At 41.9% G+C, this 22,013-nt stretch overlaps 3 protein-coding genes across 5 annotated transcripts; 2 read left to right on the top strand and 1 right to left on the bottom strand.

Moving 5' to 3' along the window:
- Positions 1–29: 29 nt before the first annotated feature.
- LOC108094636 (DALR anticodon-binding domain-containing protein 3) lies at positions 30–1,959 on the top strand. The gene is made up of 3 exons (XM_017195327.2): positions 30–1,004; positions 1,082–1,397; positions 1,462–1,959. The coding sequence occupies exons 1-3, from the start codon at positions 289–291 to the stop codon at positions 1,747–1,749; spliced, it is 1,320 nt and encodes a 439-aa protein (XP_017050816.1). The 5' UTR covers positions 30–288; the 3' UTR covers positions 1,750–1,959.
- Positions 1,948–13,490, bottom strand: LOC108094634 (chondroitin sulfate synthase 1). Of its 3 annotated transcripts, none has more exons than XM_017195322.1 (7): positions 13,304–13,490; positions 11,408–11,606; positions 7,936–8,767; positions 7,347–7,487; positions 7,103–7,268; positions 4,213–4,626; positions 1,948–3,644 (listed from the first exon to the last, which is right to left on the bottom strand). In XM_017195322.1, exons 3-7 carry the CDS (start codon positions 8,701–8,703, stop codon positions 2,596–2,598), a joined length of 2,538 nt encoding a protein of 845 aa, XP_017050811.1. In that variant the 5' UTR covers positions 8,704–8,767; positions 11,408–11,606; positions 13,304–13,490; the 3' UTR covers positions 1,948–2,595. The 3 variants fall into 3 exon arrangements, with proteins under 3 accessions (XP_017050811.1, XP_017050812.1, XP_017050813.1); XM_017195323.1 differs by having other exon boundaries at positions 13,341–13,490; XM_017195324.2 differs by lacking the exon at positions 13,304–13,490 and having other exon boundaries at positions 11,408–11,863.
- Positions 5,047–7,070, top strand: LOC108094635 (alkaline phosphatase, tissue-nonspecific isozyme). The gene is made up of 2 exons (XM_017195326.2): positions 5,047–6,373; positions 6,782–7,070. Exons 1-2 carry the CDS (start codon positions 5,119–5,121, stop codon positions 6,988–6,990), a joined length of 1,464 nt encoding a protein of 487 aa, XP_017050815.1. The 5' UTR covers positions 5,047–5,118; the 3' UTR covers positions 6,991–7,070.
- Positions 13,491–22,013: the final 8,523 nt, after the last annotated feature.

Genomic DNA, 22,013 nt, shown 5'->3' with positions numbered 1-22,013 from the left:
ATACTCCTATCGGTTATCGATACAATTATTTAAACAAAAAAAATATCACGTTGTCCAGGACAAAATTCGTTCTTAAAGTGTCAAAATTGTACTTTAAAAGGAACTGTGTTGAACTTTCCTAATCATTCGTTTTCTTCTTTTCCTAAGAGGAAATCCTAATTTTCTCCTAGTAAAGAAGGACAGTTTAATTACAGAAACTGAGCATCGTGTCGTTTAGTTTCGCGCCCATAGAAAGGAAGGTGTACAAGGAAATTTGGGATTAATTTGATTTGTATAGGTGTAATCAAAATGGATTACAATCCGCTGTCACAGTTTCACCAGCAGCTCGTGGCTTTCTTTATCAAACCGAACGAAGAGGCAGCCGGTGATGTGGTGCCTTCATTGAAGAAATGTGGCGAGATTGTCCGGTACCACCGGGAGCGCCTCTCGCAGACCGGAGACATAAGCTTAGCAGCCACCCCTCTTTACTGGCAGAAATTCGCTGCGGAGCAGCAGGGAAAGCTGCGCCGCAACGCGGATACACTGCTGGCCGACCAGGAGCATTGCCGGGAGTTGATTGCCGCGTCCCAGCATTGGCATTTGCCACTCTGTGAAGTGGGCCCGATCGACAAAGGCCGCTATGTCCTGCACTTCGACCGCCGTACGGTCATCCGCTATGTTCTGAATGACATTCTTGCCAAGGGATTCGGCTACGGACGACCCCAAAAGACAGAGCAATCGCCCACGATTGGCCTGCAGGTGAAACCCTTTGCGGGTGCCACCGATTGCGCCCTGCCAATGCGCCAGTATCGCCTGCAGCAGCTTCACAACATCGTACGCCGGCTGATCGAATACTCATCGTACCAGTATGTGGAGGCCCGTAAGGAGGACACCCTCTGGATGGCCATCGAGCCAGAGAAATGCAGCAAGCAGCGGCAAGAGGAGCATGTTTGCCTCGTCAGCGGTCCGGTCTTGGAGCCCGTAAAGAAGACAGCCACCAAACTGACGATTGGGGAATATTTGGGGTGAGTAAATAAACAGTTTGTTAAACTAATAAATAACTCCAATTCCACTCTATCCCTCTCTTTCTTTTTCAATGCAGCTTGCGCTCCACTCACATGCGACTGAGTGCCATGCACCGCGATGGATATCGACCGGATGACATGGGCAAGATGGACGCCCTCATGTATCGCTTGGGGCATGCTGCCGTGATCGTGGATCTCTTCGAGGTGCGCCACGGCACCGCCGCCACTGTGGTGCGAAATGGACAGGGCAGCACCAAGGGGGCATCCCACATCCTATACAACTCGGCGAGAGTGGAGACCCTATTGCGCAACTTTGCTACTCTGGTGCAGGACAAAACCTACGACCCACTCCCGCCTTTGGAGGCCATCGATTGCAGCTTTCTGGATGGTGATGTAAGCGGATTGTTTCTTGTTCTTAAGTACAGCCTATTTTAATTGTTTTAAACCCCCTTTTTAGATCGACTGGGAGTTGATATATGTTCACCTCTTGAAGTTCCCAGAGGTTTTGGAAACGGTGATGGCCCAAGTTCGAAAGGGTCTGTGTGGCGTCCATTTGCTTGTGCACTTCACCGACAATCTGGCGAGCGCTTTCAGTCGCTACTATCACGACAAAAAGGTGCTGCTCCAGAATCGCCCCCACCTGATGCCGATTGTGTATGCCAGGGTATACCTCGTCATGGCCATGCGGCAGGTCCTTAATTTAGCTTTATCCCTGCTCGGCATAGAACCGGTGGACTATATATAGACGTTGAGAACCTTTATCGGGAGGCTCAATCAGATAATATTTATATGTTGAGGACAATAGAATACTGTCTAAACAGTAATAAAAGAACCATGTGATATAAAGAAATCATAGAAATATGCTGGATGCAGAAATCCTCCGAGTCATTTTACGTTTAATGTAATTGAATTACGAAATTCAAACGATGAAAAATAAAGACAATTTTTTTTTAAATTAAGTCGTTTATTTAAATGGAAAATCAAGTGTTCAGTTCACTTGTGAATGCATGTTAACACATTTTTGGTTTTTGGAAAATAGTATTCCTAATTAAGTCAACAAAAGTAAGCTCCTAATTATCAGTTACAATAATGCATTTCTTTCACCTTTGTATAATGGGCTTTAAGCTTTTATTTTATTTTAAATTGCCTTTGGATAATAATGTTAAATATTTACTGTTCATGCAATTTATTTTTGTTAATTTCCATGCAAGTTTTCTTATCGAATAACTCAATTTTGATTTAAATTGGAAACATCGATTTCGTGACCTGTAGTTAAAAAGTAATTTAATTTGTATTAATGCAAGTATATACAAACTATCTAGTGAATATTATTAATTTATGTTATCAATAACGATTATTTTTGTATAATTACGCTACTTAAATTTTGGATCGGTAGCTATATTTCATCCTACAAATGTACAAGTTGTTTAACCTTCTAGAATTAGTTAGTCTAGCTTAGTAGTAGGGACTAACGAATTGATTTGGCATACCGACTGGCTTACACGCACTCGTTTAGGAAACATCTAGCATAATACTATGTGGCAGGATCGCTGGCGGGGATCACTGGATATGGATGGGATCACTTGAGTCATCACCTGGCCTGCTGCGCTTGCTGCTGCTGCTGCTGCGCTTGCTGCTGTTGCGGCTGTTGCTGCTGCTGTTGCTTTTGGAGATTGAAGTCGGCGGCAAACTGGACGTTCTGCGGACTGCTGTGGAACAGCTGCTCCATCAGCCTGGTGCTACCAATCGAATTGGCCTTGGTGCCCAGGCACATGTTGTATTGCGGTGCGTCCAACTGGACATCGCAGCTGATGTCGTGGTAGATGTGGACCAGCGTGGGATCGGGAGCTCGGAAAACGCTCAGGCGTCGCCACTGTTCGGCGGCCTCGTTGTAATCCATCGCCAGCTCGGCGGTGTTGGCCAGGAAGCCCCTCTGCCTGGTGCCCACTCGCACGATCTTCTCCAGGAACTTGACATCCTCCAGGCCCCAGCCAGTGATGTCCTTGTCGAACCCGTTGATGTCCTCGTCCAGAATGTCCGACTTGTAAATGGCGCAAATGCCGAATCCGAACTGCCGGAAGTAGCCACGCTCGTCGTCGATCCTTGGGGATTCCCCCTCACCGGAAGTGGATTCACCGCCACTCCTCCTCTGCGGATCGTACTGGCTGAAGACAATGGGCAGGTACACCTGCTTGCCGCGCTGCGTGTGCATCCTCACCCGCTGCAGGGTCTCCACCTCGAACACCATGTCCACGTCGATGAAGAGGATGATGTCCTCCTGCCGGATGTACGACGACCTGGCCGCCACATCCAGGGCCACGCCGCGCGAGAAGGCGCTGCTCCGTTGGATCCAGTTCACCTGCTGGTAGACATGGCGGGCGTGCAGGTCGTGCAGCAGCTGCAGATGATCGCCCAGCTCGTCCGGGGAGCCGAAGATCACCACCAGCAGGTCGCAGTGCTGATCCCCGCGCACACAAACCCGCTCGTAGGTGCGCAGGAATCGCTCGAAGGTTCCCAGCCGACCGGCGATCGGCAGGACGAACACGATCTTGTCCTGCGTCGGCGGCAGCAGTCCGCTGGGCATCGTGAAGTGGCTGCTCAGCCGGGCCATTCCGTTCTGGAAGAGGCTGCCCAGGAGACCTGAGTGGAGCCAGGAAGGAAGGGGTGTTCAATAAGTATTAAAAAAGGTGCTTCAAAAAGCAATTCCATCAATATAAATTTGTAAGGTCCTGAGATATCATATTTTGTGTTTCTGTATTTTTGAAGAATTCTTGCTGAGAAATTGTTCTCTAAAAAATTCATTTCAGCACAACCAAATCTTAAGTTTCCTACTTAATAAAAAAATATACAAATGCTCCCATTTCCCCAATAATTCCCATGTGGATGTCAAAGGTGATATAATTGTGGAAATTGTAAATAAAAAAATTTAATAGTAGCACCCTACTATAGCTCTCTGTTCGCCTGGTACTTCAGAAATCGTTTTGACAAGAGCGATTGGAGCTCTTAGATTTCAAATACCAGGCGAACAGAACTCATTAGATGGCAGTTTTAATTGTGGAAATTTTCCATAAAAAAGTGTAGCGTACTTCTAAGAAAAAGCAAGAAATTCGATGGGTACTGTGGCTTTCTGTTCGCCTGATACTTCACAATGACTGAAATTATAATACCCCCTGCAAGGGTATACAAATGAACTAATAATCCCACTCACTCTGTTGCAGGGTGACGTTGTAGAAGTCCTCGTCGACCTCCTTGACGAAGATCCCGGTGAATGCCCTCTGCACGTAGAGATGCCTTCGCACCGGCACCGTCATCTTCTTGCCGCGGTACTTCTTGTAGATGAGCAGCAGGTCGAGGATCAGGTCCTGGCCATGCAGGGCGTCCAGCCGATGGTAGCCGTAGAGCAGCTCCCGGAACTCGATCACGCGTCCCCGCTGCCGGGAATAGTTGTTGATGTTCTCCATCACCTCGGTGATGACGTCCTCGAGTCCCTCCCGCATCGCCGAGTCGATCTTCTGCTTGGGATTGGCCGAGCTGGCCGAGTACAGGCTCCTGGCGATGAAGGACCAGTCCAGCAGGTCCTCGGTGCTCCCCGGCACGAATTTGTTTAACTCCGGACTGATTCCTGTGGATGAGGTAAGCATTAAAATAATAGGATAAGAAGTAAGGTCTGTATTAGGCTAACTAATAAGGGAAGTCTTAAGGTAAAGATTAATGTAAATATTAGGAGAAGTATTAAATTAAGTATAAGGGAAAGTAAAGTATTAGGTTATAAAAATAAGATAATGTAATTTATTTATATAAATATTTATACGTTTCTTAAAATCTTTTTATGTTCTTCTATTTAAAATAGCATCTTGTTAGATTAAATATTCAGCGACTTTTCCCTTGAATCCATTTTGTGACTCAGCACCCACATTAAATAGAGCTTATCTACGGAGTCTCTCGAACTCGTGCTGTGGCTAATTGGTTGCTAATGTTTCCATGTCGCTCCATGAGGTGTCCCACTTAGGCATTAGATAAACTTTCCAACGGAGTCGCCCTTTAAAACGAAAGTCTGACATTGCGAGCACTCAAGTGGGATTCGGTTAGCCCCGGCGAGAAAACCCGGATCGAGATGTTGCTCCCAGCCAGGCAAATGCCGATCCTGCTGCTCCTCCTCCCCCTGATCCTGATCCCCGTCAGCCTGGTGGAATCTCGGGCCACCGTGGAACAACCGGCTGGGGAGCAGCTGTCGTCCTTTTGGCTTCGCCAGGCGCAGGATTCGTTACGCGAACGTTTGGCGAGGTTTAAGGATTCCATCACGGATGTGCGACGGGCCAAGAATGTCGTGCTGTTAATGGGCGACGGACTATCGCTTACCACTCTTACGGCTGCCCGAATCCTCAAGGGTCAGCGAAGCGGAGGACGCGGAGAGGAGGCTCGGTTGGCCGTGGAGCGATTCCCCTTCGCCGGATTGACCAAGACGTACTGCGTCGACGAGCAGACGCCGGACTCCGCCTGCACGGCCACCGCCTACCTGGGCGGCGTGAAGACCCAGGGTGGCACGGTGGGTCAGAGTGCCAGTGGCGAGCGGGTGGACTCCGTGATCCAGTGGGCGCAACGGGCGGGCAAGGCGACCGGTGTGGTGACCACCACCCGGCTGACGGACGCCAGTCCCGCGGGAGCCTATGCCCATGTTCGAAGACGCGGCGAGGAGCTGGAGATCGCCCGCCAGCTGGTGGAGGAGGAGCCGGGCAGGAGCCTGGAGGTGATCCTGGGCGGCGGCTTCGGCAAGTTCGCCGGCGAGCGTCGCGATGGCAAGGATCTCCTCGCGCAGTGGCGGCAATCCAATCCGAAGGGCTGCCTCTCGCGATCCTTGAAAGAGTTGAGGAACTGCAGCGGGGCAACGGGCAAGCTGCTGGGACTCTTCAGTGACAACCACATGTCGTACCACCTGGCAGCCAGCAAGGATCAGCCGAGACTCTCCGAAATGGCAGTGGCTGCCATTGAGAAGCTGGAGCGGAAGTCACAGGAAAGTGGAGACGGAAGTGGTTACTTTGTGTTCATCGAGGGAGGGAGGATCGACCATGGACACCACGAGACGCGAGTGGGTTACGCCCTGGATGAGATGCTCGAGCTCGATGCGGCAGTGGAAGCGGTGCTCAAGATGATTGACCCGAGGGAAACCCTGGTCGTGTTCACCGCTGACCATTCGCACACTCTTAGCATGGCGGGATACGCCAAGCGGGGCACCTCCATCCTGGGCATGGACGACCACCAGAAGGACCTGAATGGAGTTCCCTACAGCACTTTGAACTACGCCATTGGCAAGTGGCAGAGCCTCGACAAGGAGGGAAGGAGGGAGAGTCCCAGCAAGACTTTGAGTCCAAGTGAGTAAAGTGGGGTAAAGAGATCTTGAAGAACCTTTACATTCAGGAGAACCTTTACTCTGAAAAACATCTTGGGAAATGCATTCTTGAACAAGCGAATTAACTAGTACATCTAAAATAGTTTTGAATGCAGCAAGGAGTTTCATTAACTCTTTTAAACTTGTATACATACTTAAAAAAAGGATACGTTTTCGAAAATTCGATTTAGATTTATGAAAGCTTTAAAAGTAAAAATAACTTTTTCTTTTCCAAAAAGTATTTTGAATATATAGCAAATGGTCTTAAATTGTTATATTCAAAATAACTTTGTTCAGAACTTGAGTTTACTATTTTCTTGGTTTAGTTTCTTTATCTTTGGATAATCTATCCTTAATATAAACAAATAACTCCTTGGTTTTCGCTGTACAGCCTCCTACACTCCGAGTTACATTTCCGGACGGAAGGGCGTTCACTCTGGAGAGGATGTGGCTGTCTTTGCGATGGGACCGCAGTCGCATCTCTTTGGCGGCATCATGGAGCAGAACCTGCTGCCCCACCTGATGGGCTACGCCGCCTGTTTGGGCAGAGGAGTCACCCTCTGCAACCGGAACCAGGATGCGAAGCCTGTTCCCCTTTAGATTATCGCATGCGTGTAAATTTCTGTTACTACTCGTTAATTGTTTTAAGTAAATTGCTTTGAATCGTTTCCCTCTGAAAACGAAAGGATTATGTTTATCCCTCTGGACTTACCCAATATGTTGTGGTCCTGGAAGTGCCTCTTGCCCGAATCGCTTTCCGGCGAGACACTGGGCAGCATGTAGGTGCTCTCGTCGGGAACCTCGAGGTACTTGGCCATCCGCTTGATATCCCGATGCAGGAGCAGCGATTCCTGTCGCATCTCCTCGGCTTTCAGGCCCTGATTTTGGATAATATTGGATTTTATATGAACTTAAGATTGTGTTTAATGCTTCTATAGGATAGTGAGTTATTTCACCTGAACGTAGGAGTGGAGTCGGTACATGAGTGGCGCCTGTTTGATCGGATGCAGGGTGATGGCGTTGTGGATCTCCTTCCGCTTCAGTTTTCCAGTGTAGGCATTTCGGCCACTCGAGTTGTGCCGCAGGATGTACTGCATCTGTAAAATGGAATAGAATAATATAACAATAAAAAAAAATTAAGACGTTTTAGTTGGTCATAAATATTAAAATAATATTCAAGCGTATAGGTGAGACGTTAATAAAAAGGAAATAAAATATTGAAAACTACCTCATATAATAATTAATGTGAATATTTTAAAATATATTAGCTCTGCGAAATGTTTATGGCTTTGGCAATCAAATAAATATTGTTTGTAGATAATCTATATACTTTTGAATTTAAAAATCATTTTATACTAGAGCACTTTAAGTTTACAAGAACAAATAAGTTTTTAAAGAAGTTGAAGAACTCGTTTTAATTAATTAAGTTATTTAATATGTATACTTGGGGATCTCTGTTTATGTCTTTTAAATGTAGAATCTTTCTTTTATAATAATTAAAGTACTTTTAGGAGTAGTAAACCATCCGAATATAGAAGCACCCACCTCGTAGTTCCAGGTGCAGGGAATGCCGGCGAACTTCTGGACGCACCGGCCCACCTCGACGTCCTCGTGGGTGCTGTAGAGGTTCTTCAGGCAGGTGGGGATGTGGGGCGCCACGCGGCGGAGCGTCTCGCTGCTGAGGATCACCCCGGGCCCGCCCATGCAGAAGTTCTCGTCGAACTCCAGGGAGAGCAGGCCGAACTCCTCGCTGTTGCCCTTGCCCGCCTGCCCGATGAACTGCGGCTTGGAGCTGTCGATGGAGCGCAGGAAGCGCTCCAGCTTGGCCGGCTCCATGTAGACGTCGTCGTCCGCCCGGATGAACCACTCGAACCGATCGATGTAGTGCTCGTACATGTAGTACAGCATCATGAAGGACTTCTTCTGCGGCGGATAGCGATCGTCCACGTTCTTCAGTCCCACCACCGGGAGGTCCTCCGAGTAGCTGCCCTCCGAACTGAAGAAGGCCATCCGTCCCGGCACCTCCTTGCCCCACGTATCGTAGACCGCTCGTGCCCTGCCCTCCAGGAAGCTCTTGGCCGTCATCACGCCCACGAAGACGAGGTTCCTCTGCGAGTTCTGGATGGTGTCCTCCTCCCGCAGTCCAATTATCTCCGCCGGCGACTTCAAGTTCGTGGGTCGCAGGCTGCACCGCTTCACGATCTCCAGTGCCCGGTAGTTCTTCAGCACGGTCCCGATGCACAGTCCCAAAACAATTCCGAAACAGGCGATGATCAGCGTCTTGCGCTTCGTCATCGTGTGCTGGAACATCATTGTAATATCCGTGGCTATCCGAACCCAAATCCGTCGATTTAGTTAATTCCGTTCATGGAAATCTCTGCGTGTGAAAATGTGGGGAGAAAAAGGGAAACTTGTGTTGATAAGTGCCACGTGCCGGAGCAGACGGAAATATTGCCGATCTGAACAGAAATACTATACCCAAAAAAAAACATTAACTTAAAAAGAAGTAAACAAATATGTTAGTTCTCGTGAAAATATCTCCTGAGTTCAACCGCAATTACTGGCAAATTTAAACTAACCATAACTCTTGAATAATTTTCCCTTTAATGGAACAGATAGATTTTATAATGCTTAGTAAAAAAAAAACAAATCTCCTTAAAACAAATCTTATTGAAATACACTATTGGTAAATGTAAAGTGAAGTGGGTTAACTTTAGTGGCAATACAAAATCAACTCAACTTCGCATTGAATATGTACAAAGTTTATTGCATTTGCATTATTAAAATGCATTAATAAAAGGCTGATAACAAAAATATATTACATATTTACATAAGATAATCCCAAAAGGCATCCCTTTTGTTTCCCTGCGGTTCGAAAATGTTTCAAAATACAAGAACGCAGCCAGCAACTTTGGCCAATCGTTGATTGAGTCATGGGAATCGTTTGTTTTCCCCGAAATGTGATTCCTCCATTGAAGTACCTTTGGGTTGGGTTCAGCTCCACTTGCAGCGAAAGTAAAATCGAAATTCGATGTTGCAGTGGTTCCGCAAATATTTGAGTTCGTGCCGCAATGTGGAGTGAAGTGGAGTGGAGTTGTTTTCCAAGAGCCTCGGACTTCCTCGGATTCCCCCCGATTCCCCCGGACGGCGATCTTCGAGAGCGGCGGACACTTGAGCCGAGATCGGAATTGAAATAATAATAATAAACGCCAAACTAAATCTGGCCAGACTTTGCGGGGTGCCGTCGAGGAACTAAGTCTATATATAAATTGAGACGATTGCGTTGGCGGGTAGCCGGTAAATTAAGCATCATCGCACTCACAATTGGACTGTCCGAGTCTGGAATCTAGAGCTCAACGGACACCTTGCCGAGAGTCTCGAAGAGTCTACGGATCTGGAGAAGTGCTCCATCGCATCCCATTCCCATTTCCATACCCACTCAAATCCCATCGCCATCGCACATAACCGAATGCTAATCAAATAAACAAACAGCTCGGGAAACTATTTGGTTTACAAATCAAAGGCCGGCAAACGTAAACTGGAGCACACATTAGAAATAAACGGAAGGCGCTGCCATTCCATTAGCTCTTGGTTAAATAGAAAAATAAGTTGCGATTTGATTCGCTATTTGCTGTTCGCCACTCATTTTGAAAGGCATCTGATCCTAAAACATAATATCAAAATCGTGTATTTCATATTGCGCGCTACAAACACGTTTTAAACTACAAAAAATTATGAAATTAGCAAAAAGTTTGAAGTAAGAAAAAGAGGTATTGTATCAGTTTTGGCACACATTTTAATAATAATATGATATCCAAAATAAATTTATTGTTTGCCACATAACAGCTCTCAGTTTAAATAAATAAATACTAAACTTTGCTCGTAAAGATTTTTTGAGAGAGTTAAATAAAACCTATTACCTTTCGGTTCAACATGTATTTAATCATAACAAAATATATTAAGGTTTTGTTCGTTAAATATTTAAATTTGTGTTTATTTGTTCTGACTGAATATCCAGTTTGCAAGGGTTAGTTTCTCTCCGTGTAGATTGGCATGGTCTTGACGCACAAGCGTTTTGCACGCCACCTGGCTGACCTTCCTTCCATTGGCTGACCCACCTGTACAGGTGCGATCTTGGTGGTCAGTGCGTGTGTGTTTGGTATTATGCAACCTCCGCCGCTGTTTGCCACACCGATCTCCAGCCAACTTGTTCTTTCTACTCTATCCTCTCTATCGAGCGATTTCCCCCTCGCGATAATGAAACGCTCCTAATGCCGCCTTGATTTATTGAAATTCTGTTCTTCTCTTTTTTTTCGCCAGGGCTTATCTGCCTGGGAATTATCAGCTTGGCCGGTGGAAGGGTATAGGAATCCAGGCAGACGCACTCGATTCGTTTAATGAACTTTTTAATGCCCAAGTGTTCGAGTCTCGTTTCAGATTCTCGTACTCTCGGATTCTCGGACCTTGACAGCAACTTGAGGCATTTAAGCAAGTCTGAGGTTGTTTCATTTCTTCCCTCCTCATTTTTTACTGGAGGCTGTGAGTTTCGCTCTTGATAGTACGTTTTTGCCGCAAATCAAAATTGAAATCATTGTAGTAAAAATTAAATCGTTTCGCATAGTAAACGATTTCAGAATAGATCTTGGTATGCAAGTATTAAATGTTGAGCGAAATGCGAGGTGAATGAATTTGATAACAGACTGATTTTGCAAATCATTGAGTTTGACATTTTATTGGTGAACTCTTGAATTTAATAGGAATTTCTTGCTGGATTATTGGAATTATTAAACTATAATTATTTTAACCACGTTTCCTTAGATCTCTTGTATTTCCATTTATTAATAACACATGCAAAATACTTCGTTTCTTTCAATGAAGCCAGAGAGTTACAGATATCGGGGTTGTATTGCCATGTGCAGGGCTCAGGTATCGACCTTAATGGAAGCACTCAACGGTACTTAACACACTATATAGTGCTCAACCCAGACTATACTACACTCAACTCAACCCAACTCACCTGTTCCTCTGACCGATCGAGTTGCCGTCGTCGATCGCTGGGTTAGCACTTTTTCCTCTTTTTCGCCGTTTTCACTGTGTTCTGACTGTCCGCTGGTTGGACCCATGCAATTCGCATCGATCGGATGATCGGATCGTGGAGTTATGAATATATATACATATATCTATATATCTATATGGGTCTTAAGTGCTTCCTTTCCCTTTGGAAATTGGAGGCTCTCGAGTTAGATGTATGCAATTGTTGACTGTTGACAATTGGACTTCTCCGCGGCAAGACAACACACACACACACACATGCACACATAAAAAAAGAAACACCGATACTATCTCACAGATACCCAGCGGGAAAGTGGGAAGGAGGTTTTTAGAGTACTTGAAAACCTGCTTCTTTTAGCAGGCGTAGGGGTAGGAGTAGAAAATTTCGGACCGCTAAATGGGGTGGGTTTCTGAATATGACCTTAAGTTACAACGAAGTTGTGACTAATTATTGTCTTTCTTCAGAATATGCACGGTCACATCAGTATAAAATGTCGTGCAAAATGTGTCAAAAGTGAAAAAAAGTTAAGTTTATTCTAAAAAACAAGATAAAGGTAAGTTATAACATAAATATTTTTGTTTGTATATCCTTATTTCAGCGTTACGGATATGGTGAACATAAGCATTTTTACGAAAACTAAATATTAGCCGCCAGAGGCGGTTGTCAAGTAAGTAAGTAAGTTTTTTATTTAAATTTATTTTTCAATTTCACAAGAACAAACAAATGTTTCTTTTCATAAAATTTGTAATAGATTCGACATCAAAGATTCTGGCCCATATGTCAATATTAATGGCAAATCTGAACGTGCGCAAGCGGACATTTCGATTTCGTCATTTGAAGAACTCGGCCACTTGGACTCCGATGCCGAAGCCAATCCAGAAGCATTTGTAAGTACTCACTACATTTTTAATAAATTTCAATAGCCATGCTTGTTACTATGTAATTACATTTTTTTTCAACTCATATAATAATTTCTCCAAAGTACTGTATGGTAAGTATACTTGTTTTTCAAAATTTATCTATTTTTCCCAATACTTTTTATATATTTTTTGATTTGTATTAATATGTTATATATTAATATATTATGGTTTTTATTTTCAGAGTCACTCAGAAACGACAATTACAGTCTTCGCCAATATCAAGATGATCTGCGTTCATCGTTCACTGAGGCAAAAAATATAATATACAAAAATACTTATGACAAAGGCCCTTGGACTGTATATAGATTAATAAATGCATATACCAAATTAAAAAGTATTGTTTTTTACATGTGGAAATTCTGTAAAGCGGGAAGGCCAAAACCCAGTAGATTTTGGCCTGCATTCAGCAGCCGTAGGTCCAGTGGATTTTGCCCTGCAATCAGCAGCCGTAGGTCCACTGGATTTTGCCCTGCTTTCAGCAGCCAGAGCATCCACAGGTTTTTGGCCTGCAAACCTCCTTTACCCCTTCCTTTTGTGTGTCACCCCCGTGTATTTTGAAAGGAGAGACGGCAAAAATGTGAGGGGTGAAGGAGGTTTTTGCCCTTCCGCTTGTATGAAGAAACCACTGAAAAATAGCATATTTTCCACATCTTTTTCCCGCTGGGTACTTGGTCACGCACACACTGGCAGCTTAGTGAGCACACAACAACACACGCTGTTTAATTATTATTAGCCCCAGTTGTTGTTGTCATTGCTGTTTTTTATATTTTTTGTTTTTGTTTTTTCCTGGTTACGACGATAAGTTCGCAAAGGTCGAAGATAATAAAACACTGGCAAACACGCACAAAAAATTAAAAAAAAATGTGAGCAGCACTTGTTATTAAACCAATTTCATAATATGCAATTTCACTTTTTCGCTCAAAACGATGAATTAATTTACTTAACAAACTGTTGCGCTTCTCATTTTCGCTTTTTACTTGAATTTTTCTTTGACGGAGCGTGCTTGTTTTGGGCCCGGTGCAAAGAACAATCGTCGAATAAGTTTGAAATCCGTACAAGAAATAACCGAACCGATCCAAAAACACGAGAGACGGCGAGAGCGTCGAGAGCGAGCCGACCGACCACCTTTGCTGCGAAAGTATCTCTGAGATACTTTTCAGCTCGCCGCAGCTGGTCTGCGTGCGCTGCGAATGCGATCGTGACTCCGGCGAACGGTCACGGTGATCGCGGAGAATTTCCTGTAAAAGCTTATCGGAAAAACAAAAAATAACTGCCAAAATATGAGAGAAAGTTATAAGATTCAACAAATGTATCTTGTCTCTTTTTGTTTACTTTTATTTATTTTCTTCTTATTATTTTTATTACTAAAAATGTATTTATTTTTATAAATTTCTTCATATTATTTTTTTATACTATTTCTTTATCTAAACTTGTATTTGCCTTATTTTTTCAGCCTAAATACAAACTTATTGATTTTTTTATTTCCCACCTATTTTAATTCTAGGTTCTCAATAAGGATATATGAGAAAATATATTATTCTAAAAGTGTAAAATATATTAGAAAATGTTCAAGGCATCAAATATTTTTTTGATTAAAGTTTTGACAAAATGGAAGTGTTCATTTTAAATTGAGTTACCTAAAAAACAAAACTAAAAGACTGCGAAAAAAGAGTCACTCTTTTATTTGTTTGTGGCACCTCCCTGCGTTGTGTGTGAGTTTCTGTGCCTGTGTGTTTGCCGAGAGATGTGCGTATCTGTATCTGTATCTGATAGCCGGCCACTGAGTGGCTTGCTCATCGCAGCGCTCGCTATCTCAACCTCCGCCATGTGGTGTGCGTAGATGGCAACATGTGGCCCGGTATTACTTGCTTCGTTACTCCCGGTTTATAGTTCGCGGAATTCACTAAAAATTCACTAAGCGCAAAATCACAAAAAAAAAGAAAAGTTAAATAAACAATTTTGTGGTAGCATTAGAAATCTGATTTCCATTTCATATTCAGGGATTGCCGGTGATTTGTCTTTCCTGCGAATTTGGGAAGATTGATTTATAGCTTCATACAGTTCAATAAACTTTAAATTATGGATTGTATTTAAATAGTTTATTGTATTTTTTGTTATGTTCATTTAAAATATATATTTTAGAATTTGTATTACGGGGTATATTAATTTGGATTATAAAAATAAACCAAGTTTGCAGTGTTTTTTATATTTTTTTAATTTTTTAAATTCAAGTGCAATCTTAGTTTCATTTTCAGACACAAGCGGGCGCATTTTTGTAGCGCCATCTATTTAACTGCAAACCATGAACTGTAGTTTCCTAAATGCCTGTCTAGTTGGCGCTGTTAGGTAAAGTAAAATATTTTGATTTATTTTAAAACTACTTAATTATTTTTTTAAGTTATTCATAAAACTATTATAATAAGTAGCAAAATATTCGAAATATTTTTTTTTCATTTAATAAAATATTAAATATATTTTTTCTCGCACCCTAATAATTACTAAATTAAAATACTAGTGCTGAAATTGAATTCAAATTGTTTTATATATCCCCACATTTTATTACTCTTCGTGAGTTTATTATTCTTAAAGAGTTGTAAAGATAACTTTGATTACTAGTGTGAATGGCGAACTCTTTGGGGAGTAATTTCCCTTAAACACCAGAAATAACCGCCTTTAAATGGTGCAAAACGTATCTGCTCCTCCTTTGGAGGCCTACAAGTGGAGTTGCCCCCTCCCAAAAGCGATCCATCAAGATCGAAATCGTCTAGCTATCATTAGCCGATGCCGGGATAAAAAATGGTAAGTGAGAAACAAATGCGTTTCCAGCAAAACTGACAGCAGCGAATAAAATTAACCATGCTAATGGGAGGCGAGCTTAGTTGATTCAGGGGGCTAATTTGAATCGGGGGTGGTTATGTTGTGCTTCGTGTAAATTACAACTAACACTATAAATTTTTGCAATTCCAGCCTGTACACTGTTGTTTTTGCATCTAACATTTGCTTAATGCCATCATAAATTTTGTGCTCGCATCCGATGGCAATAAATACATTAGCGAATGTCTAAAATACGAAATGCGGGGGCGCGGGCGGCTCATTGAATTTCAAAATGATGCTAAAGTGAGAAAAGCTTTCAATTGAATTTAATGCGAAAAGTTGATATGCAAATGCGACGGCGATCGCCGCAATGTTGTTCACTTTATTTATTATTTATTTATTTATCTATCCATCTATTCCGATGTCGTTCCGCTTGTAGTCGCGTTTTATATATTTAATCTTTAATAAATGGTAACATTTAGCGGCCCACAGTTTAGTTTTATCGAATTTATCGCGCCGACCTCTTCGATTCTCCCCCGATTCCTCCGATCGGCCAGCCGGCAATTAAATGCACATTAATCATTCACCTTTTCTGCTCCCTCTCTTTCCCGCCTTCTCTCTTCCCTTGCGCCCTCTCTTTCTGGCAGGAGCGGTCGACATGTGTTTGCCCATCGGCATCTGAAATATATATATTTGTATATGTCCCCCATGTTCCCCATCCCTCGTGGTTTATCTCCGATTCCATTTACACGATGACAATCCAACTGACATGCGTCACGATTCCAACTGAAAAAAATTGAAAGGTTTGCATGTCGATTAATTAAATTAAAAAAAGGTATTCCGATTAAATTTGATTGTTCGAAAGTTGAACTTTTTTACTCCACCTTCAGTTGTTAAATCTCTATTTACAGTTAAGAAATTGGTGAATATTATTTTAGCGGAATTCTACTTTTAATAGAAGCAAAAGTAAATCCCAGGGAGCAACAACGGGTTAAGGGGGTCAAATTGGCCACCTTAACCGCCAGTCGCTCGAACATTTTCAGCTTTGATTTAATCGCTCCAACCAGTTACCATGTGGCTAGTTTGAGTCTATCGATTCGATTAAGTCGGGCAAACCACTTGATGGCTTAATTATCTACTTAACATACTTAATAATATTAACTGTTTTGCGGTGAATTACATTGACTGGGCCACCATCGAAATTGCTTTTTAATTATTTGCTTGGAGAGGGGAAGTTACTTCATCGCAATAACTTGACAACCCAATAAATTATCATTGATGAATTGATACTTTTGCCTACAAATCATATCTCCCAAAACTCTTACTCACCTTTTTTCCCAAAAGTTTCCCAGGGTTTGGTAAATCGCTCTCTAACTATCCACATAATTTGTCAGCGTTTTGTACCCTCGATTATTTATTTTCGCCCATTTATTCATGTATTTATTTTGCTGCTGCCGCGGTTACAGTGGGGCAACGAAATGTGCAACTCAGCGTCGATTTCTGTTGATTTGCCACCGTGTTATAGCCCCCTTCTTGCCACATTCCCCTCTCGTCAGTTGCCACTTTTGCTTGTTGTTTGATTAAATTGTTTCAATTGTAAACGTTGCTCGCAATTTGTCAAGTCCAAGTGGCGTGTTTGTGTTGCCGTTGTTATTTCTTTTTTTTCGTATTTTTTTGTCGTTGTTTGTGGCGCGTGGCGCGACTTCGAATTAAGAAAACAAAAAATGCAAGAGTTCTGCAGACTGGAGTGATCGACTTTCTGATTCCCAGTAAAATTCCCAGTTAAAAGCAAAAGAAGTATCCATAAAAACGGGTTTCAAATTTATTTCATTTTTAGTTTTATTAAGCTTTTGCATCATTTAAATAATTTTTTAATTTAAAATCAGATCACTTCAATGATTAAAAGAAGAAAAGATAATGTTTAGCATAAGCCAATAAACATTGTTGAAAATGTATATAAAAATGGTATTATTATACATATTTTCTTTGTATACTTTTATTTAAAAAATAGTATATGTTCTTTAACTTGTGGCCAAAATCCTAAACTCCCATATAATTAAGAAGTAAATTGCTGTCTAAATAAACAACAGTCTCAAATTGCCAATTTTTGTGCATTTTGTGCTCCTTTTGAAAACTAATCACGACTAATGAAAGACAACAACAGCAAGTAGCAATGGCTTTTTGGGTCGGCCACGCCTCCCTACATATTTATAGTATATATATATATATTCGTAATAGATATAGGGGATACATATACATATATAAAAGGCCGCCCCCACACCAGGTGATTGACAGAGCGCCTGGGCTCGGCCAAAAAACAATCGAAGCCGCTTCAATCTGGACCCACAAGTAGAAGTGGAGCCAAAAGCCAATACCAAGAGCCAAAGCCAAAGCCAAAACCAAATGCAAAGCCGAAGCCTTAAAGTCATAGTCATAGCAGAAGTCAAAGTCGAAGTCGAAGTCAGATACAAAGTAAGGCCCAGATACAGATACAAACTGTCCTCGTTTGGTCACCGGGTTGGCTTGGCTTTTGCTTTGCTGGCCATAATTTAAGCAAATGTCGTGCCAACGACAATGACGTCGCCGCTGCCAGTCAGCCTGATTGTCTGATCAGCGATCACGCTCCGGTTTCTGGCCCCCCCAATCCACATATCCACCTCTCCAAGTATCCAAGTATCCACATATCCAAGTATCCACATATCCACCTATCCACATACCCTTGCACCACCTACTGCGTATCTTTCGTGAGATCTTCGGCTTTATCGCCTTCAACTTTTGTAATTGCAGTATGCATTTCCATCTGAAGGATTCCACGGACCAGCGAGGGAATATTTGGTGAGCTGTGGTGAGTAATAAAATATTTTTAATATGGCTTACCATTAAATGCTGTAATCCTAAACAACAGAATTGCGGATAAATGATCTCTATTTCAGGGCTTACTTTCATAAATAAATAAAGCAGTTTTAATTCTCTAACAAACTAACATCATTAGTTCATTTTTATTTTTTTCAGTAAAAACATCATAAAATGGTCAAAAATTTTATATCAACGGGGATGACATTTTCTTTCATGTTTCTAGGCCTATTAAGAAATTGTATACCAGCAATAATCAAATAAAAGTGTGACAACTTTGGTATCTATTCCCCATTCAGCTTTAAGTTTTTTTAATTAATGACTCAGTGAGGTAATCAATTTGTAATTTAATTTGCAATTTTATTTACATAGCAATTGATTTTGATTGTTGCGTTACAATTACACAGCCCCGCGGCAATAGGCATTTTGGAGGTGTGGGAAAGGGGTTATGCGGGGTCGGTGGAGATCGAGACAGAAGCAGAGACATATAGCAAGCCCAGCCGGACCAGATCGGACCCAATCCCCAATCCCCAATCCGCAATCCGCAATCCCCGTTCGGAGGCTTTGTGTTTTTTGTTTGTGTTTGGCTGAAAGCGGCTGCAATTGCATACGATTTGCATGCGATTGGCACTGAAACATGTTTCCCTGTTCGCGGGGGGCCAAAGTGGGGGTGGGGGTGGGGGTGTTTGGGTGGTGGGGGGCTGGCTGCTGGTATCATAAATAAATCAAGTATCGAAATCTGACACTAAATACAAACCGAAGCCTTTGGCACCCTCTGCGCTGCTTTGAAAATATTACAGATGGATTTACTTAACTTTTGGTAGAACGAAAAAAATAAATCAGTTACAATGTTGTACAAAATTTATGAAGGATATATTTGATACCATTTACAAACTATTTTTTTGATATACGGTGCTTTAAGAGGGCTCAAAATCCATTGCTCAATAACAATTTATCTTGCATTTTTTTGTGTTTACCAAAACCAAATTGAAATCTTGCAAACATCATTCTTTTGGAGATGCATCATTGTTCGGCTGTCTCGAGTGATCAAAACAGAATTCCAGACACTCGTGGAAGTGCATATACCTTTCCTCATCAGAATGGCTGGCATCGGGAATCGAAATAGATGAAATTCCAGCGGTAAAGGTGTTAAATGCAAGCGAGTGCAATTTACATCATCGATTTTATTAGCCAGAAGCGTTTATAATTCAATTAAACTGAAATACACAATTTCCATTCGTCAGTTGGCGCTGCCATTCCATTTCATTCCATTCTATTCTATTCCATGCCACTCCACACCATTCCATTTCGTCTCGATCCCCTCGACGGTATTAATTCCGCTTGTTCCATGGCCAAATCGGTGGCGGTTAATTGGCGCATTTTGCTGATGTTTATTGAATATTATTATGATGTTTATGGCTTTTGGCTGTTATTGTCATGCTGACAAATTAGTTTCACACTTTGCCGGCGACCGCCAACGCCCCAAGCAGAACACCCACTCCATTCTCATTCCATTCCCGCATCCACATCCACATTCACATCCACATCCACAAACCAAATCCACATCCATCTGGGCCTCCAATCCGGGCCTTTCATTCATGACCACTCCATGCCGGTTTCGTTCAGTTCGGTTCGTTTCATTCCGCTTTTAACTGTCCGCCCACCATCTTCAGTTGTTCAATGCACTCGGAGAAATATTCACCTTGGTTTTATATGTGAGATAAATATGTGAAATAAATTAGTTTGCACGCTTCGTACACCGAAAACTTGAATGACCCTTTTAAGTATGCAACAAAAACCGTTTAACTTTATCCTTGAATACTTAAGCCAATCGAAATTTATTTTTATTTTCAAATATTTCCTTCGGTGTATCCGATATTTTTTGTTAGAGTTGAAAACCAAACACTAAACACTGAAATCTGAAAACTGAAACTGGAACGGAGAGTTCCACTTTTGGCCGGACCGCCTGCATTTATAATTAGTTCCAAATTTGTCGACGCCATGATTTGTTTTGGCCACTTTTTTTTGGACATGTCCAGGTCCAGGTCCAAATTGGCTTTCAATTCATAAAAATGAAATTTCGTCTGTGTTGATTTCTTGTTTTGGTTTTGGTTTTGGTTTTCTCGTCTTGTTGTTGCTTTTATTTATTATGTCAGATCGCGTGGCCACAAAAATAATCCGCAGCATTTCAAACATTCGCCGGATGATTCGAATTGGAGCGTGGCATTTCGAGAATTTTGGGTTCGTGTTAATTTTACGCAGAAATCCCCGGCATGCTAATCGAATCTGTTCCACAATCGTTTGCCGTGGGCTTGGACTATTCTGTTTATTTCCGAAGCAAACCCGTTCATTTAATTCCCAATTGGTTGTGCGGTCAGATTCGTTAAACGAAATTTCAAACTAAAAATAACTTCACTAATAAATTACAAAATTGTAAGTTATAAGTTGTTATTATACTCATTACTCGTAGACTAAAAGGATAAACTTTATTTATTGGAAACCACCATCCACTTTTAATGTAGTTTGCTTTTGGGCGCGCATTTGAATAAATTAGTCAACACAGCAATAAAGACAAAAAAGGGCGAATTCTGATAACATCTTTCATAAGACTTCGTTTTAAAATGGAAACTTATAAGTTAAATAGTTGCTTTGACAGATAACAAATTTTACATTTAGAAATGAAGAATACTTTTTTTTAGGAGAACATTTGAGTATAAACATTATTTAAAGCACATAAATCAAAAACATTTCTTCTTGCAAGTTTAACTTCTCCCAACAAGGAAAAACAAATTTACTGCTCCATGTAAATGTGACCCACTTCAAGAACTTCCTCCTTTAGTTGTTCGTCGGTGAATCGAAGAACCCTACCCAGAATAGCCCAGAATAACCCGGAATAACCCAAATAACCCGGGCTGATCTGGATTGCGGAGCTTGTTGAGGCAATTAGCCGGCGACACGAGTGTCAACATGATTTGACCCCTTCGGTGCACATTTGTATGCAATCAGTTGGCAATCAGCGATGGCTTTCGAGAAGGCGATCCGTGAGATACAAGATACAAGCTACATGATACATGGGGTCAGTGTTTCCAGATCATCGATAGTGGGAGTAACACAAACACAAAACGAACTCAAGGTGGCAGGACTGGATATGAACTACAATTGCTATTGTATATTGATTTCCAATGAGAACCATACTTCTGAATTCTCCACTTCATAAACTCATAAATTCAATCAATTAGATACACCGATTATAATGGCGATCGGTTTGTTGCCATTTCCATTTCAGTTAATTCCGCTTTAATGATCTCTCGCATCGCCTGATATTATATATGGATCAGCTTGTGGAGCAATTGCAGTGCTGATAGATGAAGTCATCGCCTGTCTTGGAGGCGATTTCTCTAACGTTTCCTATATCTGAATCTGTTCGCTGAACAAAGTAAGTGCGGCTGTATCTGACAGATATGCGTTTTGGCCCAGGCTCGATTCAAACTTGGCTATCGGAAAAGACCTGCCAGCCTTGCGTGTTCTCGTGCTGTCCGAGACTCCAATCCGATAATGTGTTTCGTGGACATGGAAATCGGGTTGTAAATTCGACACTTAATGGCTAAATAGCAGTTCAAGAAAAATAGTAATAAAGATAACCAAGCCATGAAATGTAACAAAAAGAATATGGTTTACTTTTTGGAATTAATTATAAAATTACTTACAAACAAATTGGAAAGGAAATAGTATATTAACAGGTATACAGAAAATATGAGGGTAATATCAAATAAGAGGATTGCAAACTCTTTAAATATTCTTGAATTATTTGTAGGAAACAAATGAAAATATTTGTGGTAATTTAATTCTACCTGTGTATTAGTTTTATGATCTATTCAATCTATTTAAATGACATGACTGTAATAAAAGTGTATCGCAAAGTCGTGGCCGTTCTATTGGAAATGCGGATTGATTTCAGTGAGTGCGGTGCAGTGACAGCTGCA

The sequence above is a fragment of the Drosophila ficusphila genome, unplaced genomic scaffold, assembly GCF_018152265.1.
Source record: "Drosophila ficusphila isolate 14025-0441.05 unplaced genomic scaffold, ASM1815226v1 contig_198, whole genome shotgun sequence".
Lineage (NCBI taxonomy): Eukaryota > Metazoa > Arthropoda > Insecta > Diptera > Drosophilidae > Drosophila > Drosophila ficusphila.
Note: the sequence above shows the minus strand (reverse complement) of the source record. Positions and strands in the feature narration are given on the sequence as shown.

Coding starts and splice junctions, on each gene's coding strand:
- LOC108094634 (XM_017195322.1), bottom strand. CDS start 8,703: ATGATGTTCCAGCACACGATGACGAAGCGCAAGACGCTGATCATCGCC. Junction 7,488..7,935: donor CCTGCACCTGGAACTACGAG/GTGGGTGCTTCT, acceptor TCCATTTTACAG/ATGCAGTACATCCTGCGGCA. Junction 4,627..7,102: donor CCAGGACCACAACATATTGG/GTAAGTCCAGAG, acceptor CCTCATCCACAG/GAATCAGTCCGGAGTTAAAC.
- LOC108094635 (XM_017195326.2), top strand. CDS start 5,119: ATGTTGCTCCCAGCCAGGCAAATGCCGATCCTGCTGCTCCTCCTCCCC. Junction 6,374..6,781: donor CAGCAAGACTTTGAGTCCAA/GTGAGTAAAGTG, acceptor TTCGCTGTACAG/CCTCCTACACTCCGAGTTAC.
- LOC108094636 (XM_017195327.2), top strand. CDS start 289: ATGGATTACAATCCGCTGTCACAGTTTCACCAGCAGCTCGTGGCTTTC. Junction 1,005..1,081: donor ACGATTGGGGAATATTTGGG/GTGAGTAAATAA, acceptor TTTTCAATGCAG/CTTGCGCTCCACTCACATGC. Junction 1,398..1,461: donor GCAGCTTTCTGGATGGTGAT/GTAAGCGGATTG, acceptor CCCCCTTTTTAG/ATCGACTGGGAGTTGATATA.